Below are 18673 nucleotides of genomic sequence, written 5' to 3' on the forward strand. Positions count from 1 at the left end.
AAGACGCCGTGTGGCAAGAATACAAAAGCAATGTAGGCGAAATGTACTATATAAGAATGTCAGAGTTTATAAAAAGCAGGAGTTGTTGCCATATTGACAGAAGGTGAAATGTAGCTGTCTTAACTCACATCTGATGGTACTTTATATAATATCAACACCATCATCCGTCATTGTTCAGTCATTCAGCGGGCTAAAAATGCTAAACTAAAGGAGCAAAAGGAGGCAGGTTAAACTTACCACTCCCAGGAAAAACACCATGCAGGATAGGGAGAATCCGCTGGTGTAGCCAAGGTAGCCTAGAGACAAGAGAGAATTAGAGAGAAACCCATGTACCATCACGAAAACACTCACACACATTATGTAAACAAAGTATACAAAGACTAAATATGAAACAACCGCAACACACACACCCACACACACACCACTTACCCAGGTTTTTGAGTATGCAGAGAGGCAGGATGATACCGATGGACACAAACACAACCAGGTAGTTTCCGTTCATGTACCATTCACTGTAAACAACGCAGAGAGAACAGGTCTCACACGCAGAGCATCAATCCATCCGTCTATCTATCAATACACCAACCAAACTGTGTAGTGTGTTGAGCCACCTGTGTCAAATTAACTACAAATAAACGGATTTTATGAAATAGTTAACCAATGACAGACAGACAGACACTTACCCAGAGCTCTGCTCCAGTCCCATGAAGGCACGGATCACTTCTGGCAGCTCATACTTTACAATGAAGAGGTAGCTGGACATGGCTGGGTGCAAATAAACACAAATGTACATTTCAATATAGAATCATAACACTACAATGAATGCAACATTAGCTGTTCACTTACCACCAATATTTTGAAGGGTTATCGATCCAAACGCAGCCATTTTCCCCGGCCAGCCAAAAGCTCGCTCTCCCAACTTTTCATAGATGAGAGAGCCTGTTAGAACAACGACAATATGGTGATGAGTGATATTCAAAGATACAAAGGGGAAAAAGCAGAAAGGCGAGGACAGACAGACAGATGCTAATGAAAGACAGACATTTCCATTAATTAAAAAATGACACCTACCTCCTTCTTTTGCAGTCATTAGCAGCAAGTGAACAGAGTACAACGACAAGATGGCCACACCCAAGAGAAGGACTCTATGTTGGGATAGAAACCAGTCAGACATTAGCATTGGGCTATACCATACGGAAATGTTACGCAAATCACAACAAACAACACATGTCAACTGGGTTACAAAACACCCTACATAATAACTTTCACTAGTTTCCCCCCCTAGTCACTCTCACTCTGTTTTCCCCATTACCTATTTAGGGAGGTAAACTTAGCTTTAGAACTGCAGTCGTATTTCACTTGGGGGTGGTGGGGGTCCGGATGCTTTCTCTGGCATTCATTTACTGCCTATTTGAGAAGACCATGTTCCAATGCCTAAAGCACATGTCAAAGACACCATCATGCCATGTCAATATATGTGCCAGCTCAGACAAAATAGTGGTTGACCAATGCGTGTCAGTGCTTAGAGACCAGACTAAACTCTGAGCTATTATATAAGTCAATAAAGTAACTTGTGAGGTATTCCGGGAGGGGATGTATGGGTTTCCCGCATCGGCTGAACATGATCAGCCTTAAATCCTTACACTTAAAGAGTTCACAAGGGGCCTTCATCACCAAGGAGCCTTTAACCCAATCATCCAGCCTCCAATGGGCTCCAACGTATTAAACTAACTGAATTAAAGATGTTGTTTTTGAATTGAGAGTTGCCCCGACTTCGAGCCAAAGTCAGTGTCTGTCTATTCCCAAATACATACCCCACCACTCACCCTGTTGTCAAACCCCACTTGCTATACCAAGGACTCAGAAGCTATTTCAGTCCTATCAGTAATACTATACGATGCAGACAGAATCGTTTACTTTATTAGCTGGTGGTTTAATCACTTGACTGTTGCAGAAACCAAACATTGACCCCATATATCTGGAGTACTTCTCCTGTCTTATCCGGTGTCCTGTAGGAATTTAAGTATGCTCTCTCTAATTCTCTCTTTCTCTGAGGACCTGAGCCCTAGGACCATGCCTCAGGACTACCTGGCATGATGACTCCATGCTGTCCCCAGTCCACCTGGCCGTGCTGCTGCTCCAGTTTCAACTGTTCTGCCTGCGGCTATGGAACCCTGACCTGTTCACCGGACGTGCTACCTGTCCCAGACCTGCTGTTTTCAACTCTCTAGAGACAGCAGGAGCGGTAGAGATACTCTTAATGATCGGCTATGAAAAGCCAACTGACATTTACTCCTGAGGTGCTGACTTGTTGCACCCTCGACAACTACTGTGATTATTATTATTTGACCATGCTGGTCATTTATGAACATTTGAACATATTGGCCATGTTCTGTTATAATCTCTACCCGGCACAGCCAGAAGAGGACTGGCCACCCCTCATAGCCTGGTTCCTCTCTAGGTTTCTTCCTAGGTTTTGGCCTTTCTAGGGAGTTTTTCCTAGCCACCGTGCTTCTACACCTGCATTGCTTGCTGTTTGGGGTTTTAGGCTGGGTTTCTGTACAGCACTTTGAGATATCAGCTGATGTAAGAAGGGCTATATAAATACATTTGATTTGATTCCACATTGTCTCTATGGCAGAAGTTAACACACACTTACACAAAAAGTACAATGCCAGTGTTGGCCATTGCGTAGGAGAGACCCAGGATGCCGCTGCCCATGATCGCATTACTCAGGTTGAAGACTGACATACCAAAGGAGGTATGTCCTGGGTGCTGAGAGAGAGAAAGTTAGAGAGAGAGGGTAACAGAGAGATTACCATGACTTCAACTGATCGTAAACAAGAACATTTCTCACACACACACACACACACACACACACACACACACACACACACACACACACACACACACACACACACACACACACACACACACACACACACACACACACACACACACACACACACACACACACACACACACACACACGTAACTACCAGTTCCTACGAAAGGGTTCCTCGGAACGAAGGTTTGAATAAAAGCAGACAGCTTTTGAGGAAATGGTCAAGGTTGTTGTTAAGAGATAGTGTCCATGAGCAAGAGCAAACATGCATGTGTTGTCATCGATAGTTCATCATCAGTCTTCTTACGTATTCTTCTTGATACTCCTCGTACTTCTTCTTCTTCATAATCCCATTAGTGAGAAACTTGTGGCTCTCTGCGTCTCCATCCTCATCCAGGAAGTGACTGCAGATGTACAATCATTGAATCAATCTCTAGTTTAAAATACTTCTTTATTACTAGTTTATGACAGCCATGTTAGGACTTTATGAGTGGTTACAGGGTCAGTTAGGCTAGTTCCAGCTTCTATTTCTTTTATTTTTTGGGGTGATGGAAGAAATGAGATTACAGTGTAGCTAATCTGTTGGCGGTTTACAGTGAAGCTATGAGCTGAGAGATTCTCCTAACCAGTGTATTGAATAGCATTGTGTACATTAGACAATGATAGGTAGGAGACAAGAAATGTATGATAAAGAACCATTTCTGTACAGTTTGGCAAAGAACACATTCTTGTTGCCACAACTAAGGCAATGCGCTTTATTTCCAGCTTTTTCTGTAGAAAGTCTCAGCTAAAATAATTGATACAGTATTGAACCACACCTGTTGATGGTGGCCTTCTCAGAGTCGATGGGCTCTGTGAAGCGGTCGTCCAAACTGTCTGTGCTGTCATCGTCTGCCTCCATGCAGACTTTCTTCAGCTCCATGCGGTCCATGGTTACGGCTATAGTGGTGCGGGGCTGGGGAAGGGGTCACGGTCCAAAGCAGAGCAGTTGTACTCGGTAGGTTGGCGTGCTTCAGCTCAGCCTTACACTATAGGGCAAATACCTGTAGAAAACGGCAAAGGGAGAGATAGTAAACGTTCTAAGAATATTCAGAGAGCTGCTGATGTGGCGGGAAGCCCTTATAACCAGCAAACATACAACCAATCATTCAATGCTGTCTAAACGTTAACTAAAAGTTCTGGGCCTCAACTAGCCATCATTTCTTTGTAATTACACTTTGACTAGTCCTCTATAAAGTGACAAGATCCCTAATAATTTGACTGTGTAATCTGTCAACAATGAGCTAGTTACTGTTAATGTTATGAAGATACATTCAATGAGTCTTATCTGACTGGCCAGAACTCTAGGGCCTTGACAAAGGACACTTCAAGGGGAAGAAAAGGTGTCATTCTACACACACCCATCTGTGTCACATTCCCCTGAACCCGCAGCATCATTTTATCTCTCCTTTCGATACATGTTGGTAGCTCACGCACTTCAGTGTGCTTTAACCATGGCGTCTTTCATAAACAATATCACTGTTCCTGTCACGCATTGGAATCTTGACGTTCCGTGCAGACTGGTTTTGGATACCTTTTGTACTCTGCTATACACAGAGTTAACAAAACGGCCTCTAACTGTATCAAGTTCAAAGGGATTTTGTAGTCGACGTAGATAAGTAATTGTAGTATTGTTTTTGCTTGACAGACCGTAAAATCAATTGTGACCTCAATTTTACATATCTATTTTTAGAGATTAGCACACATTATTTTCCCTAAAAGAACCTCTAAGTAACCCTTTCAGACACACGTCCATGTTCTATTGCTGCTGTGCAGTTTCCTTTATGATACTATAACCACATTCACTTCAGGCGGGTTAAAGCAAGTCTCAACATTATGTCAAAAACACACCTGAATCCTAAATTCAGGTCAAAGAGGTCGGCTAATGAGGCAGGCAAGTTTCCGACCAAATGTTCCTAACCTCTGGGAGAGCAAGCTACAAAGGCCTGTCTGTATTGCTGTCCACGGTAAACCCAATTCAATTGAACGCACTGAGTGCACTGAAGTAGTGGGCCAGCAGGAGGCATGTGTTCATATTTCCATTCTATTGAACATTTGATTGCTGCTATTACGTAACAACAAGATGAGGCACTGGGCAGCGCACACAGAGTTCTGCTAAATGATTTTAACAGCCAATTACCCACAGTGCTGTTCTTCCCATACAAAGGCTTCTTTGACAGGAATGGGTAAAAACAGACAAGCAGCCAGGGCCCTTGTCCAGCCAGGTTCCCAAAAGTCGCACCCTGCTCCCTCCCATCCTACCGACCAACACCCCAGGAAAAACACAACGGTGAAACACATCAAAACACTAGTAACAAACATGGATGTCCAATGTTGTGACAAAGCCATAAACAAACAGCTATGGAACATAACCTCATCCACCAATCCAAGTCCATGAATTAACATTTCAGTGCTGCCCATCAAAAAACAAGCACTGTAAAAACTCTTCGAAAGGAAGTTTTAGTGCTAGAAAATACATTTCAGTCACATGCTATTTAAACTCTTTCTATTTAAACTCTTTCTATTTAAACTCTGGCTATTTAAACTCTTGCCCCAGCCATTGAAAGGCCAAGTATAAAATCCATCATTCTCACATGATCGTCAAAGCGCGCCACGTTTACAGTCAATAAGCCATTACGTAAGTGAGTCTATGCACAGTAGCTCCTCCATGTTGTACCCAGTCAGGACAGAGATCCATGGCCTTCAGGACTGAAACAGGTGAAGGGGTTCCATGTTTCCCTTTAACTCCATGCTATGGAGAAGTCATAGACAGACTGAACCTGTATCTTACCACACACCTCTTTTGTTGTGACTGCTGTCACCTCCCCTGTATGGAAATGTATAGCCAAGCCAATCGTTAGCTGTTTGTGAAGCATTTTTCTACATACTTAGTTTTGCCTAGCTTGTCTACTCTACACAGTTCTGGTTTGATCGCATTCTAGTTCCTGCTGTGCCTGTACCAGCTGCGTTCCTGGAACTGCTGTGTGTCCTAGTACATTCCTATGTTACGTCTCCTCTAGATAGACAGATTGACTGGTAGGCCTATATCTTCGTATTGGTAGATATTTGTATCTTTGATCAAAAGTGTGCATTGCATACAAATACAATCAATCAATCATTGTCCCAACTGTACTCCTTCCCAGTGTGCTATACTCGAGCAAATAAAAAGGAACCTGCTCAACCAGACTTCACCCCTCCACCCATGCAGCTAAGCACTCCACTGCTCCCTGTGCATATACCTTGTGTTATGCTATGACTAAGCTACCTATAGCCATAGACCCAGCCCCAGCAAAATCCTTGAACCTTTGCCTTTCATGCACATCTGAAATGTATGCTTTACCCACTGTAGTTAAAACCACTGGTACTTTTGCATATGATTGTTTGAAACATGTTTTATATTCAATAACAACAATAGAGTGAATGTGATTTAAAGTTGTCACAGTCTGTTTGTCAATGTGTCTGTGTGTGCATTTGCGGTTTGATAAAACCAATGTGATAAATGCACGCAAGTAGAGACATAGGATTTTAATTTGAGCCAGATTTTGTTACAACAGGAAAATAATCCTGCAGCAACAGGGAATGTGAATTATTACGTAGATTATAATTAATGGACATTTTGTGTAAGGGTTGATACATTTTTCGTTCGGGCAAGTTAAGTCGGACATTTTAAAGTGAAAAGCACAAACTTTAGAAGCCTTTTTAAACCTCAAATACACTACAAGTTTGCATGTCCTGCTGTTAAGGAAAATTCCTGCAACAACAGGATGATCAAATTAAGATACGGCATCTGTATGCCAAATCGTTTATTGCATTATCAAACACAATATTTGGTACCAAGCCTTGTATATTGTGCAAATAAAGAACCTGCTTGAAAATGCCTAACGCCTAAATCTAATATAGTGTGCTTGCATACAACAAGGCTACAACACTTTTAATAGAAAAGTCAGTTCTGTGACACAACAAACACTGATCAAAACTTGAGATTCTTCTAATCCAATTTGCCAACAGCGTGACATCAATCAACTGAATGGGAAAAACATGAACTTCATTCGTTTTATCTGTCCAGAAGTAGCAGAAAAGGAGTCTGTGCAACTTACATAACACTCAACTCCAAGTTGACACAACAAAAGTAGAGTACCAGAGGATCCCATTCTTACTGGAGGTACACAACACATCATTAGCTCAAAGATTAGCTCTGTCTAACTCAAACTACCACTCAAGTTACGCAAGTCCCACTTCAGCAGTGGCTTGGTTTTCTACCCAACAAAACATCTAATAAACCCACAAACAAATGCTCAAAGGAAACCAACTGAATACTTCAACCAGTGAAATACCGCCCACAATCTCAAAAGCACAAAACAAACTAATTCAGCTAGGTGCATCTACAGTTTCTCAAGAAAACTGTGGAAAATTCTCCACAAGATTTTATTTTCTCAGCAGTTTCAATTTAGTGTCTATTTGAATCACAATCTTAGACCAAGGTAACTAAAGATCCCCGACATGAGAAGCAGATAAATCATGTGGAAAAGGAGACATACTCACTCATTCAGAGATGACAGAGAGAGGTTTTTGGTTTTTTTGTTTGGGGGGAGAATGAGGACAGTGCCAGTGAGCAGCCGGGAGAGGCAAGAGCTGCTGCTTTTTTGTAACCCAGGTGAGAGGAAGGCTTTTAAAGAGCAGGGGAAGGACCCACCCTGGCCAATCACATCAGGAGCCTGAAGCCAACCACCCCCCCCCCCCCCACGTCAATGAAAAAGGAGCAAGAGAGAGAAAGGCAGAGAGAGAGGGACAAGAGGGACAGCACACAGACATCCTGAAAGCTCGGCCAAGATTGCACAGTGAGCGTTGTTGCAGCAACTGCTGTTTGTTCTGTGATGGCCCGCCAAGCACACACCCCAGGTGGTCATCCCTGGGTGCAAACGGTACCGTCCTCATGCTGCGGTCACTGTTCTACCCTGTCCTGTCCTGCCCTCAACCACACACCCCTCCCTTCCCACTACCCCTACTACCATGGGTTGACTCAGCGTACCGTTAAGCGTTCAGAGCCTGCCAGAGACAACTGGAATTCACCGGGGAGGCTGTGACACTGTCCGCCAATCAGGGGCCGCAGCTGAGTGTGCCGCTGAGTGCAAGGTCTCACTCCGCTGAAGGATGGGGTCTTAACAGTCCAACTTTGTAACCCCCCTCACACACACACACACACACACACACACACACACACACACACACACACACACACACACACACACACACACACACACACACACACACACACACACACACACACACATTATACACAGAGAAACTTCAAATCAGACACATGAAATGCTTCTTTTGAGGCCACAACCAACCTCCACATTTTCTGAAATAAAATAAATATTATTGCGAGTATTGTGTTTGTACACCTGTTACAGCAGAGAGTATTGTCTGGTCCACACCTGTTACAGCAGAGTGTATTATCTGGTCCACACCCGTTACAGCAGAGAGTATTGTCTGGTCCACACCCGTTACAGCAGAGAGTATTGTCTGGTCCACACTTGTTACAGCAGAGAGTATTGTCTGGTCCACACAACACATCTGCAGAGGCAGAGCAGTACAGTCACATAACTCACACATACAGATCTAAAATCTCCACAGAATAACCTAAATAGCATGTCGTATATTCACATGTAGTATTTGTAATTAGTTACAAGTTAAGAGACAAAACAAACCAATTTTGCAAGTAAGTTATCTCAACCATTCAAAGACTGAGTCAGGCGAGATGGTCCAAAGCTGGAAGATATGTCAACTCCATCTATACCTCAACCATCACTCACGGAAAATGATCTGCTACTAAGGACCAATAGACCGAAAACACAAACAAAAATACTCTATGCTACCATTGGCAATGCATCACCACTATGACAAATGACATGGAAAATATCCAGTCTAATGTCTCTGAGCCAATCATGTGCGGTTCTAGACCTGCACAGGTCACACAGGAGAAGTGACTGACTGGAACAAGCCTGCTCCAGCCACTATTCAAACGCAGAGACGTGCTTAGTCATTACAACACGAATTCTAAACTACAACACAAAAAGCCTTGACATCAACGTTATTAAGACAATAACTACTGCATTGGCTGAAGCAAAGCTGAACATTATAGAAGCCAGTGAAACATTCTAACCAAACATTGTTTTATCACGGCATTTGTCATGTCATATTACATCACTCACACACAAGAAGATGCATATTTACTCGACATCGCATGGATTGACGACGGAAACAACAACAGCTTAGCCCTCTGACCAATTGCGCTCCTTACCCCAGCTATTTCCCCATGTCAAGACATTCCCATCTTCAAACACTCCTTTCAAATGTGGATATAAATTAAACCTTCCTGTAATTATTGTTCCAGTAAACATTTCTTATTGGCATTGAGGAACTTACGGAACACTTTGCATTGGGCTCTTCTGTATATTAGAGGCCATCTTCAATCAAATCAATATTCATTCAGTAACAGATGTCCTATTCTGAAAATCTCAAGCATCTACCTGGAGGATTATACAGTACCTAGCATTGTGTATAACGGGCTATAAATAACAGCCAATGTTTTCCTGCTGTATATCAGATGTTTCAGCTACATGGGCTGAACTTTATATGGTAGTTTTTTACAGTAATTTGAACTCTCTCTCCCTCTGTGAAGACCAAGAGCCAGATCCTTGCATTAACTGCATTACTGGAAGTACTTCAACTGTGGTCCCCCAAAAACCCACTGGACTGGAGGCAAATACTCCCCCTGCAACTTATTAACTTTTTACGAAGAGTCTCTGACGTCGACAGAGTAGGATCTGGCCTGTAGATGCCATATACTGGGGTTATTTCTGCAGCAGGAGACCCACTGGTTGGGTCAACAGCAGCTGGTAAACAGGGGTTGTCAATTACAGGTCAAGGGGCCTCCTGACCTCTCTTATCTTCCAAAACAAAAACACCAAACCAGTCCACTGGCACCAGCAGGTAACTGGAACAGCTGAAACACCATGTCACTGCAATACTACAGGCATCTCTAATAAGGTGAATACAGGGTCCTATCCCAAGAAAGACGCATGCACTCTCACAAACTGTAGACAGCACTCCAGTCACCAGACTCTTGCCAGCGCAGTCGTCCAACTAGCCTCATTCCAGCAGCCTCCACAGCTCTCTAACCAATCATAAAAAGCAGGAATTTTAAAGCAACCAAAATAAGTTGGTACCTCAGACGCCATGTGAGTTGCTGCAAATATCTCCGGTAGGCGGTGAATGATTGGCCAGATGACATATCACCAGGACGGAAATGGAAAGTCCCGCTTTTGTTGCGTCAAACAAACCAACATCTCTTTCTGTCCAACATCAACATTGCTGGAAGAATGTCTGGGCCCTTACATCATAACAGTTTAGAATGTGTTTCTCAACACATTTTGAGCTTGTGAACCATTAGAAGCCATTAGCCTGTGTACTATCAGGTGTGTAACACTGGCATTCAAAAGCAACGAGGATATAACACAATGTTCCTTCTGGTAATCCCTCAAATGCTGAAAGGTCAATAAGGAATGAATACAGTGCAAGAGATACACCAGCCCTTCCACATCCTAGCTACGAATACAACAGGTGTAGTGTAGACCTTACCGTGAAATGCTTACTTACAAGCCCTTAACCAACAATGCCGTTTTAAGAAAAATAGGAGTTAAGAAAATATTTACTAAATAAACAAAAGTTTAAAAAACAATAAAAACAAAAGGCTACATAACAAGGCTACATACAGGGGGTACCGGTACCGAGTCAATGTGGGGGGCAACAGGTTAGTCAAGGTAATTGAGGTAATATGCACATGTAGGTAGGGGTAAAGTGACTATGCATTGAAAATAAGCAGCGAGTAGCGGCAGCGAAAAAGAAAAAGAGGGGTCAATACAAATAGTCCGGGTACAACATGATGTCAAAAAAGACTCAGGTTACAGTAATCAGCTGACCACCTCAGGGTAGTTTAGGAGAAAGTCAAGTGTATCCTATCGCATGGCCTATCTATGAAGCAGCGCCAAGCAGAGACACATCGGTTCCCATTTTTACTGTATGACTCGGTCGGGGATTACATTGATATCCCCACAATGTTCAGTAATTACTATTATCATTACCTATTAAAAGTGTTCTAACCACCCTGTCAGTCAAGTTGATACCCACAAACCAACTGTTTAGATGTTGTCTGCACATGCAAGTTAATTATGAGTGGCATGTACATCTCTTTCTCTCTCACAGACGTGACACATTCCACATGTCCACTCTCCGAGGCTCCCTGCCACAATTTCAGCTCCACCATAAATGCCTGGGTGTTATGGGAGCCCGGTTCAAGATGGGGTGGACTCGTGTAGCCTACTTTGAGATGCGTCCGATCCACTGCTTATCTACACTAGCTAGTTACTATTGTTGGCTGTGTGAGTCCTTTTATCCATCTGTACAACTAGTAAAGCTTTGAATGTCGTCCACTGATCAGTTTTAACCCCAATGTTGAATTTAGGTGTCGCTTCTCCCCATTCAACTCGCAAGAATGGTTTCTGAACGCCAGGAACTCAAATTTGCAAATGCAGCATTTAGCTATTGACATAGCAAAGGTTGCTTCATAACACTGCTGCTATTCACCTGTCCGGTATCAGTAAATACCAAGTGGTAATATTCTCTATTCTCAGCTCTCTCTCCATCCAGAAACTTGCAAGGTGTTTGGTTAGGCCTTTGCCAATATAATCTAACAAGTAGGTGTGTTCGCTAGCATTCCCACAGGTCAGAGCATGTGAGCTGGCGTCTATGGAGCTGAACATGTGGGTTGAGGGTAAGCTCCAAAACATGCAAATATTTCCATGAGGATCTCCATACAGATTGAATACAGCCAAATAGTGCAGTTGTTAGCCTTGATGTCCACGTTAGCCAACAGTGCTGAGGTTTCGCTTCTACACTATTAGAAAAAAGTTGCTATCTAGAACCTAAAACTGGTTCTTCGGCTGTACACATAGGAGAACCCTTTGAAAAACAATTTTTGGTTCCAGGTAGAACCCTTTCCAACAGAGGGTTCTACATGGAACTCAGAAGGGTTCTACCTGAAACCAAAAAGGGTTATCCTATGGAGACAGCCAAATAACTATTTTTTCTAAGGGTGTAGAGTACTAACTAGCCTACAACGCACAAGCATTATATAAGTTGAGCATAAAAATAGCCATGCAAGTTAGCCTGGACGACACAGGTGACTCTTGAGCACAAAAGGTAGCTTTAAGAACCAAATTAGCATTGAGAGCACAAGTTATCTTAAAGAACACATGTTAGCATTAAGCACAAGTTAGCGCAAAGAACACAAGTTAGCACTGAGAACACAGGTTAACCTTGAGAACATAGGTTAGCCTTGAGAACACAGGGTTGGATTCATCTGTGGGATTTGACTGAGAGCATAGCTGGACTGGAGTGGGAGAAATGATCTGATAGAGCCTGAGAGACTCTCATCAGGCCAAAGTCCACATAGTAACAGAGCTAAATATAAGCCATTCCTCAGAACCTAACATCTCTACACTAGCTGTGACATGACTGCCATGCTTTTACCACTTCATGCAACACTTACACCTGAATCTATCAAACCAATACAGTGCTGTAGAATTGTTCAAGAGAACTGTTCAAGAGAACATCTGGTTTAGTCTAAAAGATCTTGGCATCCCATGTGAAAGTATTAATATTGTTCAAGTTCAATCTCTCAGTGAAATCTGCTAAGCATGAAACACACGAGAATCTGACTGCCGATTGGGTACTTATCACAGTAGGAGGCCAATCCTTCTCTTGCTAGAACAAAATACGTACCTTCTGTGTACTTGTAGAAACACAATGGCCGGCGGTGGCCAACAACTTGACTTTGAGCCAATCAAAGAGCACAAACCTCCATGGTGGAGCCGAAAGGAGTGACAATAAGGAAAAAGAGAGAGCTAATCCACCCTTTTAATCAGAATTGTTCTACCTAAAACAATAAAGCTGCATAAAGAATTGAAAATCTGATCAAGTGTTTACATCTTTTACGTCTAGCTAAGGAGTTTTGTGATTCTTTGGTAGGTTTGATAAATGTGCAATAGCTTATTAGTTAGCTAGCTAGCTGGCTAACGTTAGCTTGCTAGGTGAGCAAGGCAGTCCCACACACTTCATATAAAACAAATGGGGTGGTAAGTGCAGCACAATACACACATCACTAACCAAGCATGCTACCTAGCCACTGTAGCTAGAAACATTAATCAACATTATGATTAAATCACAAGGGATTTGTTTCCATGAAGCAGCTGGCTGTAGCTGTCGAGAGTCAATGCAGTATCTTTACTTTACCTAGCTAGCACATCAGAAACCTAGCTAGCAAATCATGCTAACCATTTAGCTAACATTAGCCAGCTAGCTAAAACTGTATATATGGGCTGTATGCAATTATGAAGAGTAAATAAAACAATGTTTTGTCATCTTGCTACCTAGTTATCTAGCTGTGGCCATCTGGCTAGTACAAGGGCTTTTTACAACAATAGCAACATTAGTGCATCTAGCTAGCTAACATTGACTAGACAAAGCAACACACACAGACATGCATTGGCAAAAAACGCTTCTGCCACCTTCTGGTATGGTGTATTTTAATAAGGCTGAGTGGCTGACGACTTCAAGGTCTTTGCTGTCTGAACACAGAAGAGATTAACTGCCAACACTCTGTTCAGAGGCGCTAAGTACTGTCGGCAGGCAAACATTTGACAATCCTACCTGTGTGTCTGAGCCATTAGGTATTTCAGAATTGGAGTTGGGATTCATCAAAGAAAATATTAGCCATCAATGTAACAAAGGTACTGTATGAGTTACAGTCACAAGCATGTACAAAGCATAGGAGGTTGGTGGCACCTTAATTGGAGAGGATGGGCTTATGGTAATGGCCGGAGCAGAATAGGTGGAATGGTATCAAATACATCAAACACATGGTCTCCATGCGGCTATGTACATACGTACGACTCAGTGACCTTGTTGTACATATTTCTTTGCTCAAGCCTTAGCATCAATACTGGCATTTATCATTCTGTACATATTTTTGTCAAAAAATTATGAATGTACATACTCATAACGATCTTGTGAAGGTTGTGGTGATATGTATTGGTCAGGTCAGCACAAGAGCCTGATAGTAATAGCAGGGCCTCATATAAGGTATAATCAAATACAACAATGTGTGACCAGGTTTGTGGTGAAGAGGATCACCCGAAGCATGGTCCCTGCGTGTTTGAGCTGGACCTCCGCAGTAAGATCTATTTTGTTGGCCTGATGGGGTTCAGGCTGTAGTCGTTGTTGCTTCCTGGTACTGTACATGGTCCGTCCTAACTTTGTTTGTGAACACTCTCCCCAGGTCCCCCATGTCCCGATGGTCTTATCAGTCCATATTGATCTGCCCATGGCTTTTGTTGGCTGATGACGAAGTTGCACTGCTTGACGTAGAACCACATCTGAGTGGCCTTGAATTTGCTAGGGGAGGAGGGTGCTCCCGGGGCCAGGTGGAGCCCTGCATGTCATTAGACACTTGCTCATAATTGCGCAACTGCTGGCAACTGAGACATTTGAAACCGAGACTCATCGAGCGATTGCTTCCTGTAAAACCTGCAAGGAAAACTCACAATCCAGCATAAATTAGAGTGGCAAATTCTTCCATGCTAGTTATTTACAGGAAGTAATCAATTATACAGTCTCTCTGTTTCAAACCCATTGGCGAGTTTGTGTGTGACCGGCTATCAGGCAAACTCTTAAAACCCTGAGCGGACTCATGTGGTTGGCAGCGCACAGCTCTAGTCTGGAACAGTATGGTCATTTAGAGAAATGCCAGGTTCCTCCAGGGAAGGGGTGCACTATCAGCAAACCTGTTTGCCTTTCACTGCTTTATGCCATTTTGAGACCATGCCAAACTAAACAGAGGTGGTGGAATAACGCTGGGAGAGACATTTATGTAATTGTCCAGAGTGACTTACATTTTGTACCATTGCAAATGACTGTTTTGACGCTACGTAATTTTAATTTAGTGGTCTTATCACTGTGCTACCTGAGTAAACCAAAGTTTTACATAAGATTGTGATCTCATACGATCCTCTATGTTGACTATCACCAAACCCTTTCGCCTTTGAATTTGATGCAATTCATCCCTAATGCTAGCCTATATTGTACACAATAATGTAGTGGTAAGAAAAAAGGTGGGTAAACTTTGATCGCCAGTCGTGGTGAAAAAGTGAAGCTTCCTATTCTTTCAATGCATTTTTCCGCAAAAGATGGATAAACTGTTGGGCAAAAAAAGGTGGATGAATTGTGTTTACCCTCCACTACATCACTGATGATTTTGATGCTACCAAAGTTAACACATTCCCAAATGAGTTCTGTGGAATGATTTGCAAAAGGTTGGCTAAATGCACGTGGCAGGACTTGGGTTGCATTACCTAATAGCATCGGGCACTAAATCAGCCACACAGTTGCGTCATGTAAGAACTGTGAGATATGAGGCAGCTTTATGTCTGCATTAATTATGTACCTTACCTGCTCTTAATGTACTGCATATAAAATGTATAGATGGTATAGAGATTTGACTGTCAGCCTGTCTGAGGGGGCCATGAGCAAACTGGTTATGCAGTAAGATGTGGTATTACATAATGGGATTTATCAATGCAGGTTAGTCTCAGAGATAAGATCAATTATTAAGAGACCTGGTTCAAAGCCATTTCACAAAAATTAAAGCCAGTCTAAGAAATATTTCTTACCATTGCTTGTGCATGGCGTATTTAAGTTCCATATTCTTATTGTTCAAACTATTTAGTCATTGCATTATGCAACAGTAGTGGTAAAAATAGCCAGCACTCACATTGTATGCCCTTCTCAGATTTCAATAGGACATAGTGACAGTGATTTAGAAAATCACCCCGAAATCCTTTGCGGATTAATAGTGGATTAGTGTTAATAGTAGCTGCCATGCACCACACACCTCAAACCCAACTTTGCGACCGGCTTAAGGGCTCTTTGCTTTGCTCTGTTCCACACAGTCCCAATTGCATCAGCCGTCATTGCTCGAACATGAACAGCTCTGGGCTTTTTGACCTACATCTGTTCTGTCACTCAAGCCCTGCATCACACACCTCATACTGACCAATGAAAAGAGCATGCCCATTTCTATATCCCCACTGACAGGTGTGTGCTGAGAAAAAAAGTGCCAGGGCCTGCCCCTGCATTTGAACACACCTGCACACTGCTGACATGAAAGTCTTTGACATAGAAAATGGGTTAATTCTATTAGACCGTAAATAATCAAAGGTCTACAGTGTTCTCTGTAATAGCCTAGGCTTCTGTCTGTCACCAAATGGTTACATCAGTAGATTAGCTGTGAAATCAAGATTTTATCAAATGTGAAAAGCATTTCTCACATTTGCAAGTCATTTCCAATCGTTGTCTCCATAATTTGTGTTACCATTTGTGAGAATAAATAAAAAACAACAAACTTTTAAACTTTATTAATAGTTATTTTGACAGGTGTCAAAAGAGACTTCACAGAGAGATATAGTTTACCCATATTACAAATGGACCTTATTTTATGGATACCTAGAAAATAGTCTGTGGACACAGTCAGCAACCCAAGATGTGGGTTGGATTTTACCAAGCAACAATTTAGTAACTGCATTACCTACTTAAAATTGCATTGTAAAGTTCAAAACAACAGGAACTGTATGACCCCTTTTGGCATGCTCTATATAACAGACATGTATTATCACTGTGATACGTTTGGAAGTTGGACATTTTGTTTTAACTTCATGTCTAACTTCCTGAACCTTCACGCCATAAAAACATTTAACTAAACTGGGAAATTATGCTCCAACACGTGTGCTGCACTTGTAAACTTCAGAATTTGTCTACATGTGTTTGAAACATTACCATTTAGGGACAAACTTGAAGTCAGGCCATCTGAATTTGGTTGCCCAACTCAAAACCAATATTACTTAAAATAATCCCATATCACAGTAGTCTGCATGGCTACTATAAAAAATGTTACTGGTGGCAAAGGTATCTTAATAATGCATGCAGTGTCAGTGGGAGTTCACCAAACAATATATATAACTCTTTCCCTGAATCACTTACTTAATTTCTATTTAAGATATGGCATGCCTGAGCCTCTGTTAAGGTAGGTTCACTGGGCTGATAATGTACAACCTTCAGTCAAAACTGGTACAGAGAGGAGTGTTTTTAAACCACATGGATTTGAGAACCCTATGTACTTTTATAATATATCTAGGTTTACATATTCAAATAACATAGTAGCGAATAGAGAGGTGAAATTAAATCGGAATATTCTCAAAGTATATCCCCATTAACGACAAAGATAAAGAAAAAGCTTAAGGGTTAAAATGACTTAACCCTTGAGGAATCTTTTTGAAATACGCGCCTCCCAAATCAACGAAAGAAGGCGGAATCAGTCTGTAGGCTAAACCACACCCCAAATACCTCGATTTCTCATTTAATTCTACATGTTCAGATATTTCCACTACATTTAGAATTGTACAACTATTAAAACACACTTACAGAAATTATTATTCAAAATAACTATTAAACCTTTGTAAACTTTATAACTCCGACAGTGTCGTTGTGAAGGTTATCGAATGGTTAAAAATAGTAATTTTCACGTTTCTTTGTAGTATGCGAAATACACACGCGGGGCAGTTCCAAACATTGGAAGAAACTGCATTCTTTCTTCTCCAAAACACATCAAAATAATTACTTCATTTGGCAAGTAAGTGAATTACACATGTAATATCACTTACTGGCGTTATACGAAGAATTAACGGTCTACCATAGAAGATTTGCCCTTCATGTAGGCTACACGACATGTTATTTGCGCGAAAAGCATTATTCTTTAACGTTCAGGCTACACCCAACACAGCAAATATACTCCAGGGATTATGACATTTGATCAGATATCATGGCTAATACATAAGAACGTGTTTTAAATATCCCATAGTTAATTTAAACGATACATGTATTGGCTAAACAGATTACCTGAGAGATTAAACCGCAATTTTCAGCCTTGGTTAATTTATCTTGTTGATGTTTTGTCAATAATGTCAACATTAACAATTAGCTTTCCCGTGCGAATTGAAAATGGGATACAGTGTTTCAAAATACCGACGTTGACAAACAAGTATGCAATACCTACACAACTACGGGAGAACATATACAGGCTAAACATTTGAAAAAAGCTTAAATGGGGACCTACCTACCTAAATTTTAATTGTTCGGGACTTCATAGGTGGAGGACAAGTAAGCGTAGTGAACACCAGTAAAGGGAGACCCTTCCCATTTAACAACCGAGGGACACAGTGGAAATTTCCACCATGTGATGGCAACTCTTCAAGCATCATGTTTCACTACCAAGACACCCTCGGACTGAACGCAACCAATTGGCTGTTGTAATCTCGCAGTCGTCGATAGGCAATGGCAGAACATGGAAGTTGTATGTTGTATGATGGACAGTGACAGTGGCCGACTAAAATATGTAAAACGTAGGTAATACGAAGAGCTAAATGATTTTGGAGCGCCTTCACGTTGGTGTGTTATCTTTGTTGACTAGACGCTCTCCGAGAAGGAGTGGGCACGGTTACCATTGTTTGCGCGCGCTGCATAAAGTTTCCAAAAACCTTCAATTGTGGATGCATTTTCATTCAACACGTTCACTTTCAAATTAATTTCATTTGGATAACTGATTAAAAAAAGTAA

General features: G+C 41.8%; 1 protein-coding gene across 2 annotated transcripts in view; it reads right to left on the bottom strand.

Moving 5' to 3' along the window:
* The window catches only part of LOC120049990 (sodium-coupled neutral amino acid transporter 4-like), a 31562-nt gene extending 13366 nt beyond the window's left edge, over positions 1 to 18196 (bottom strand). Inside the window, exons 1-9 of one of the 2 annotated variants that reach the window (XM_038996554.1) lie at positions 18178 to 18196; positions 3664 to 3888; positions 3153 to 3249; positions 2660 to 2775; positions 1072 to 1145; positions 847 to 939; positions 684 to 765; positions 430 to 512; positions 238 to 296 (exon numbers count right to left, since the gene is read on the bottom strand). In XM_038996554.1, coding sequence (XP_038852482.1) covers positions 238 to 296; positions 430 to 512; positions 684 to 765; positions 847 to 939; positions 1072 to 1145; positions 2660 to 2775; positions 3153 to 3249; positions 3664 to 3776 — 717 coding nt within the window. In that variant the 5' untranslated portion in view covers positions 3777 to 3888; positions 18178 to 18196. Of the gene's footprint in view, positions 1 to 237; positions 297 to 429; positions 513 to 683; positions 766 to 846; positions 940 to 1071; positions 1146 to 2659; positions 2776 to 3152; positions 3250 to 3663; positions 3889 to 7426; positions 7558 to 18177 lie in introns of those variants that run through there. The other variant, XM_038996553.1, reaches the window with a different exon arrangement.
* Positions 18197 to 18673: the final 477 nt, after the last annotated feature.

Source organism: Salvelinus namaycush, chromosome 6 (genome assembly GCF_016432855.1).
Source record: "Salvelinus namaycush isolate Seneca chromosome 6, SaNama_1.0, whole genome shotgun sequence".
In the NCBI taxonomy this organism is placed as follows: domain Eukaryota; kingdom Metazoa; phylum Chordata; class Actinopteri; order Salmoniformes; family Salmonidae; genus Salvelinus; species Salvelinus namaycush.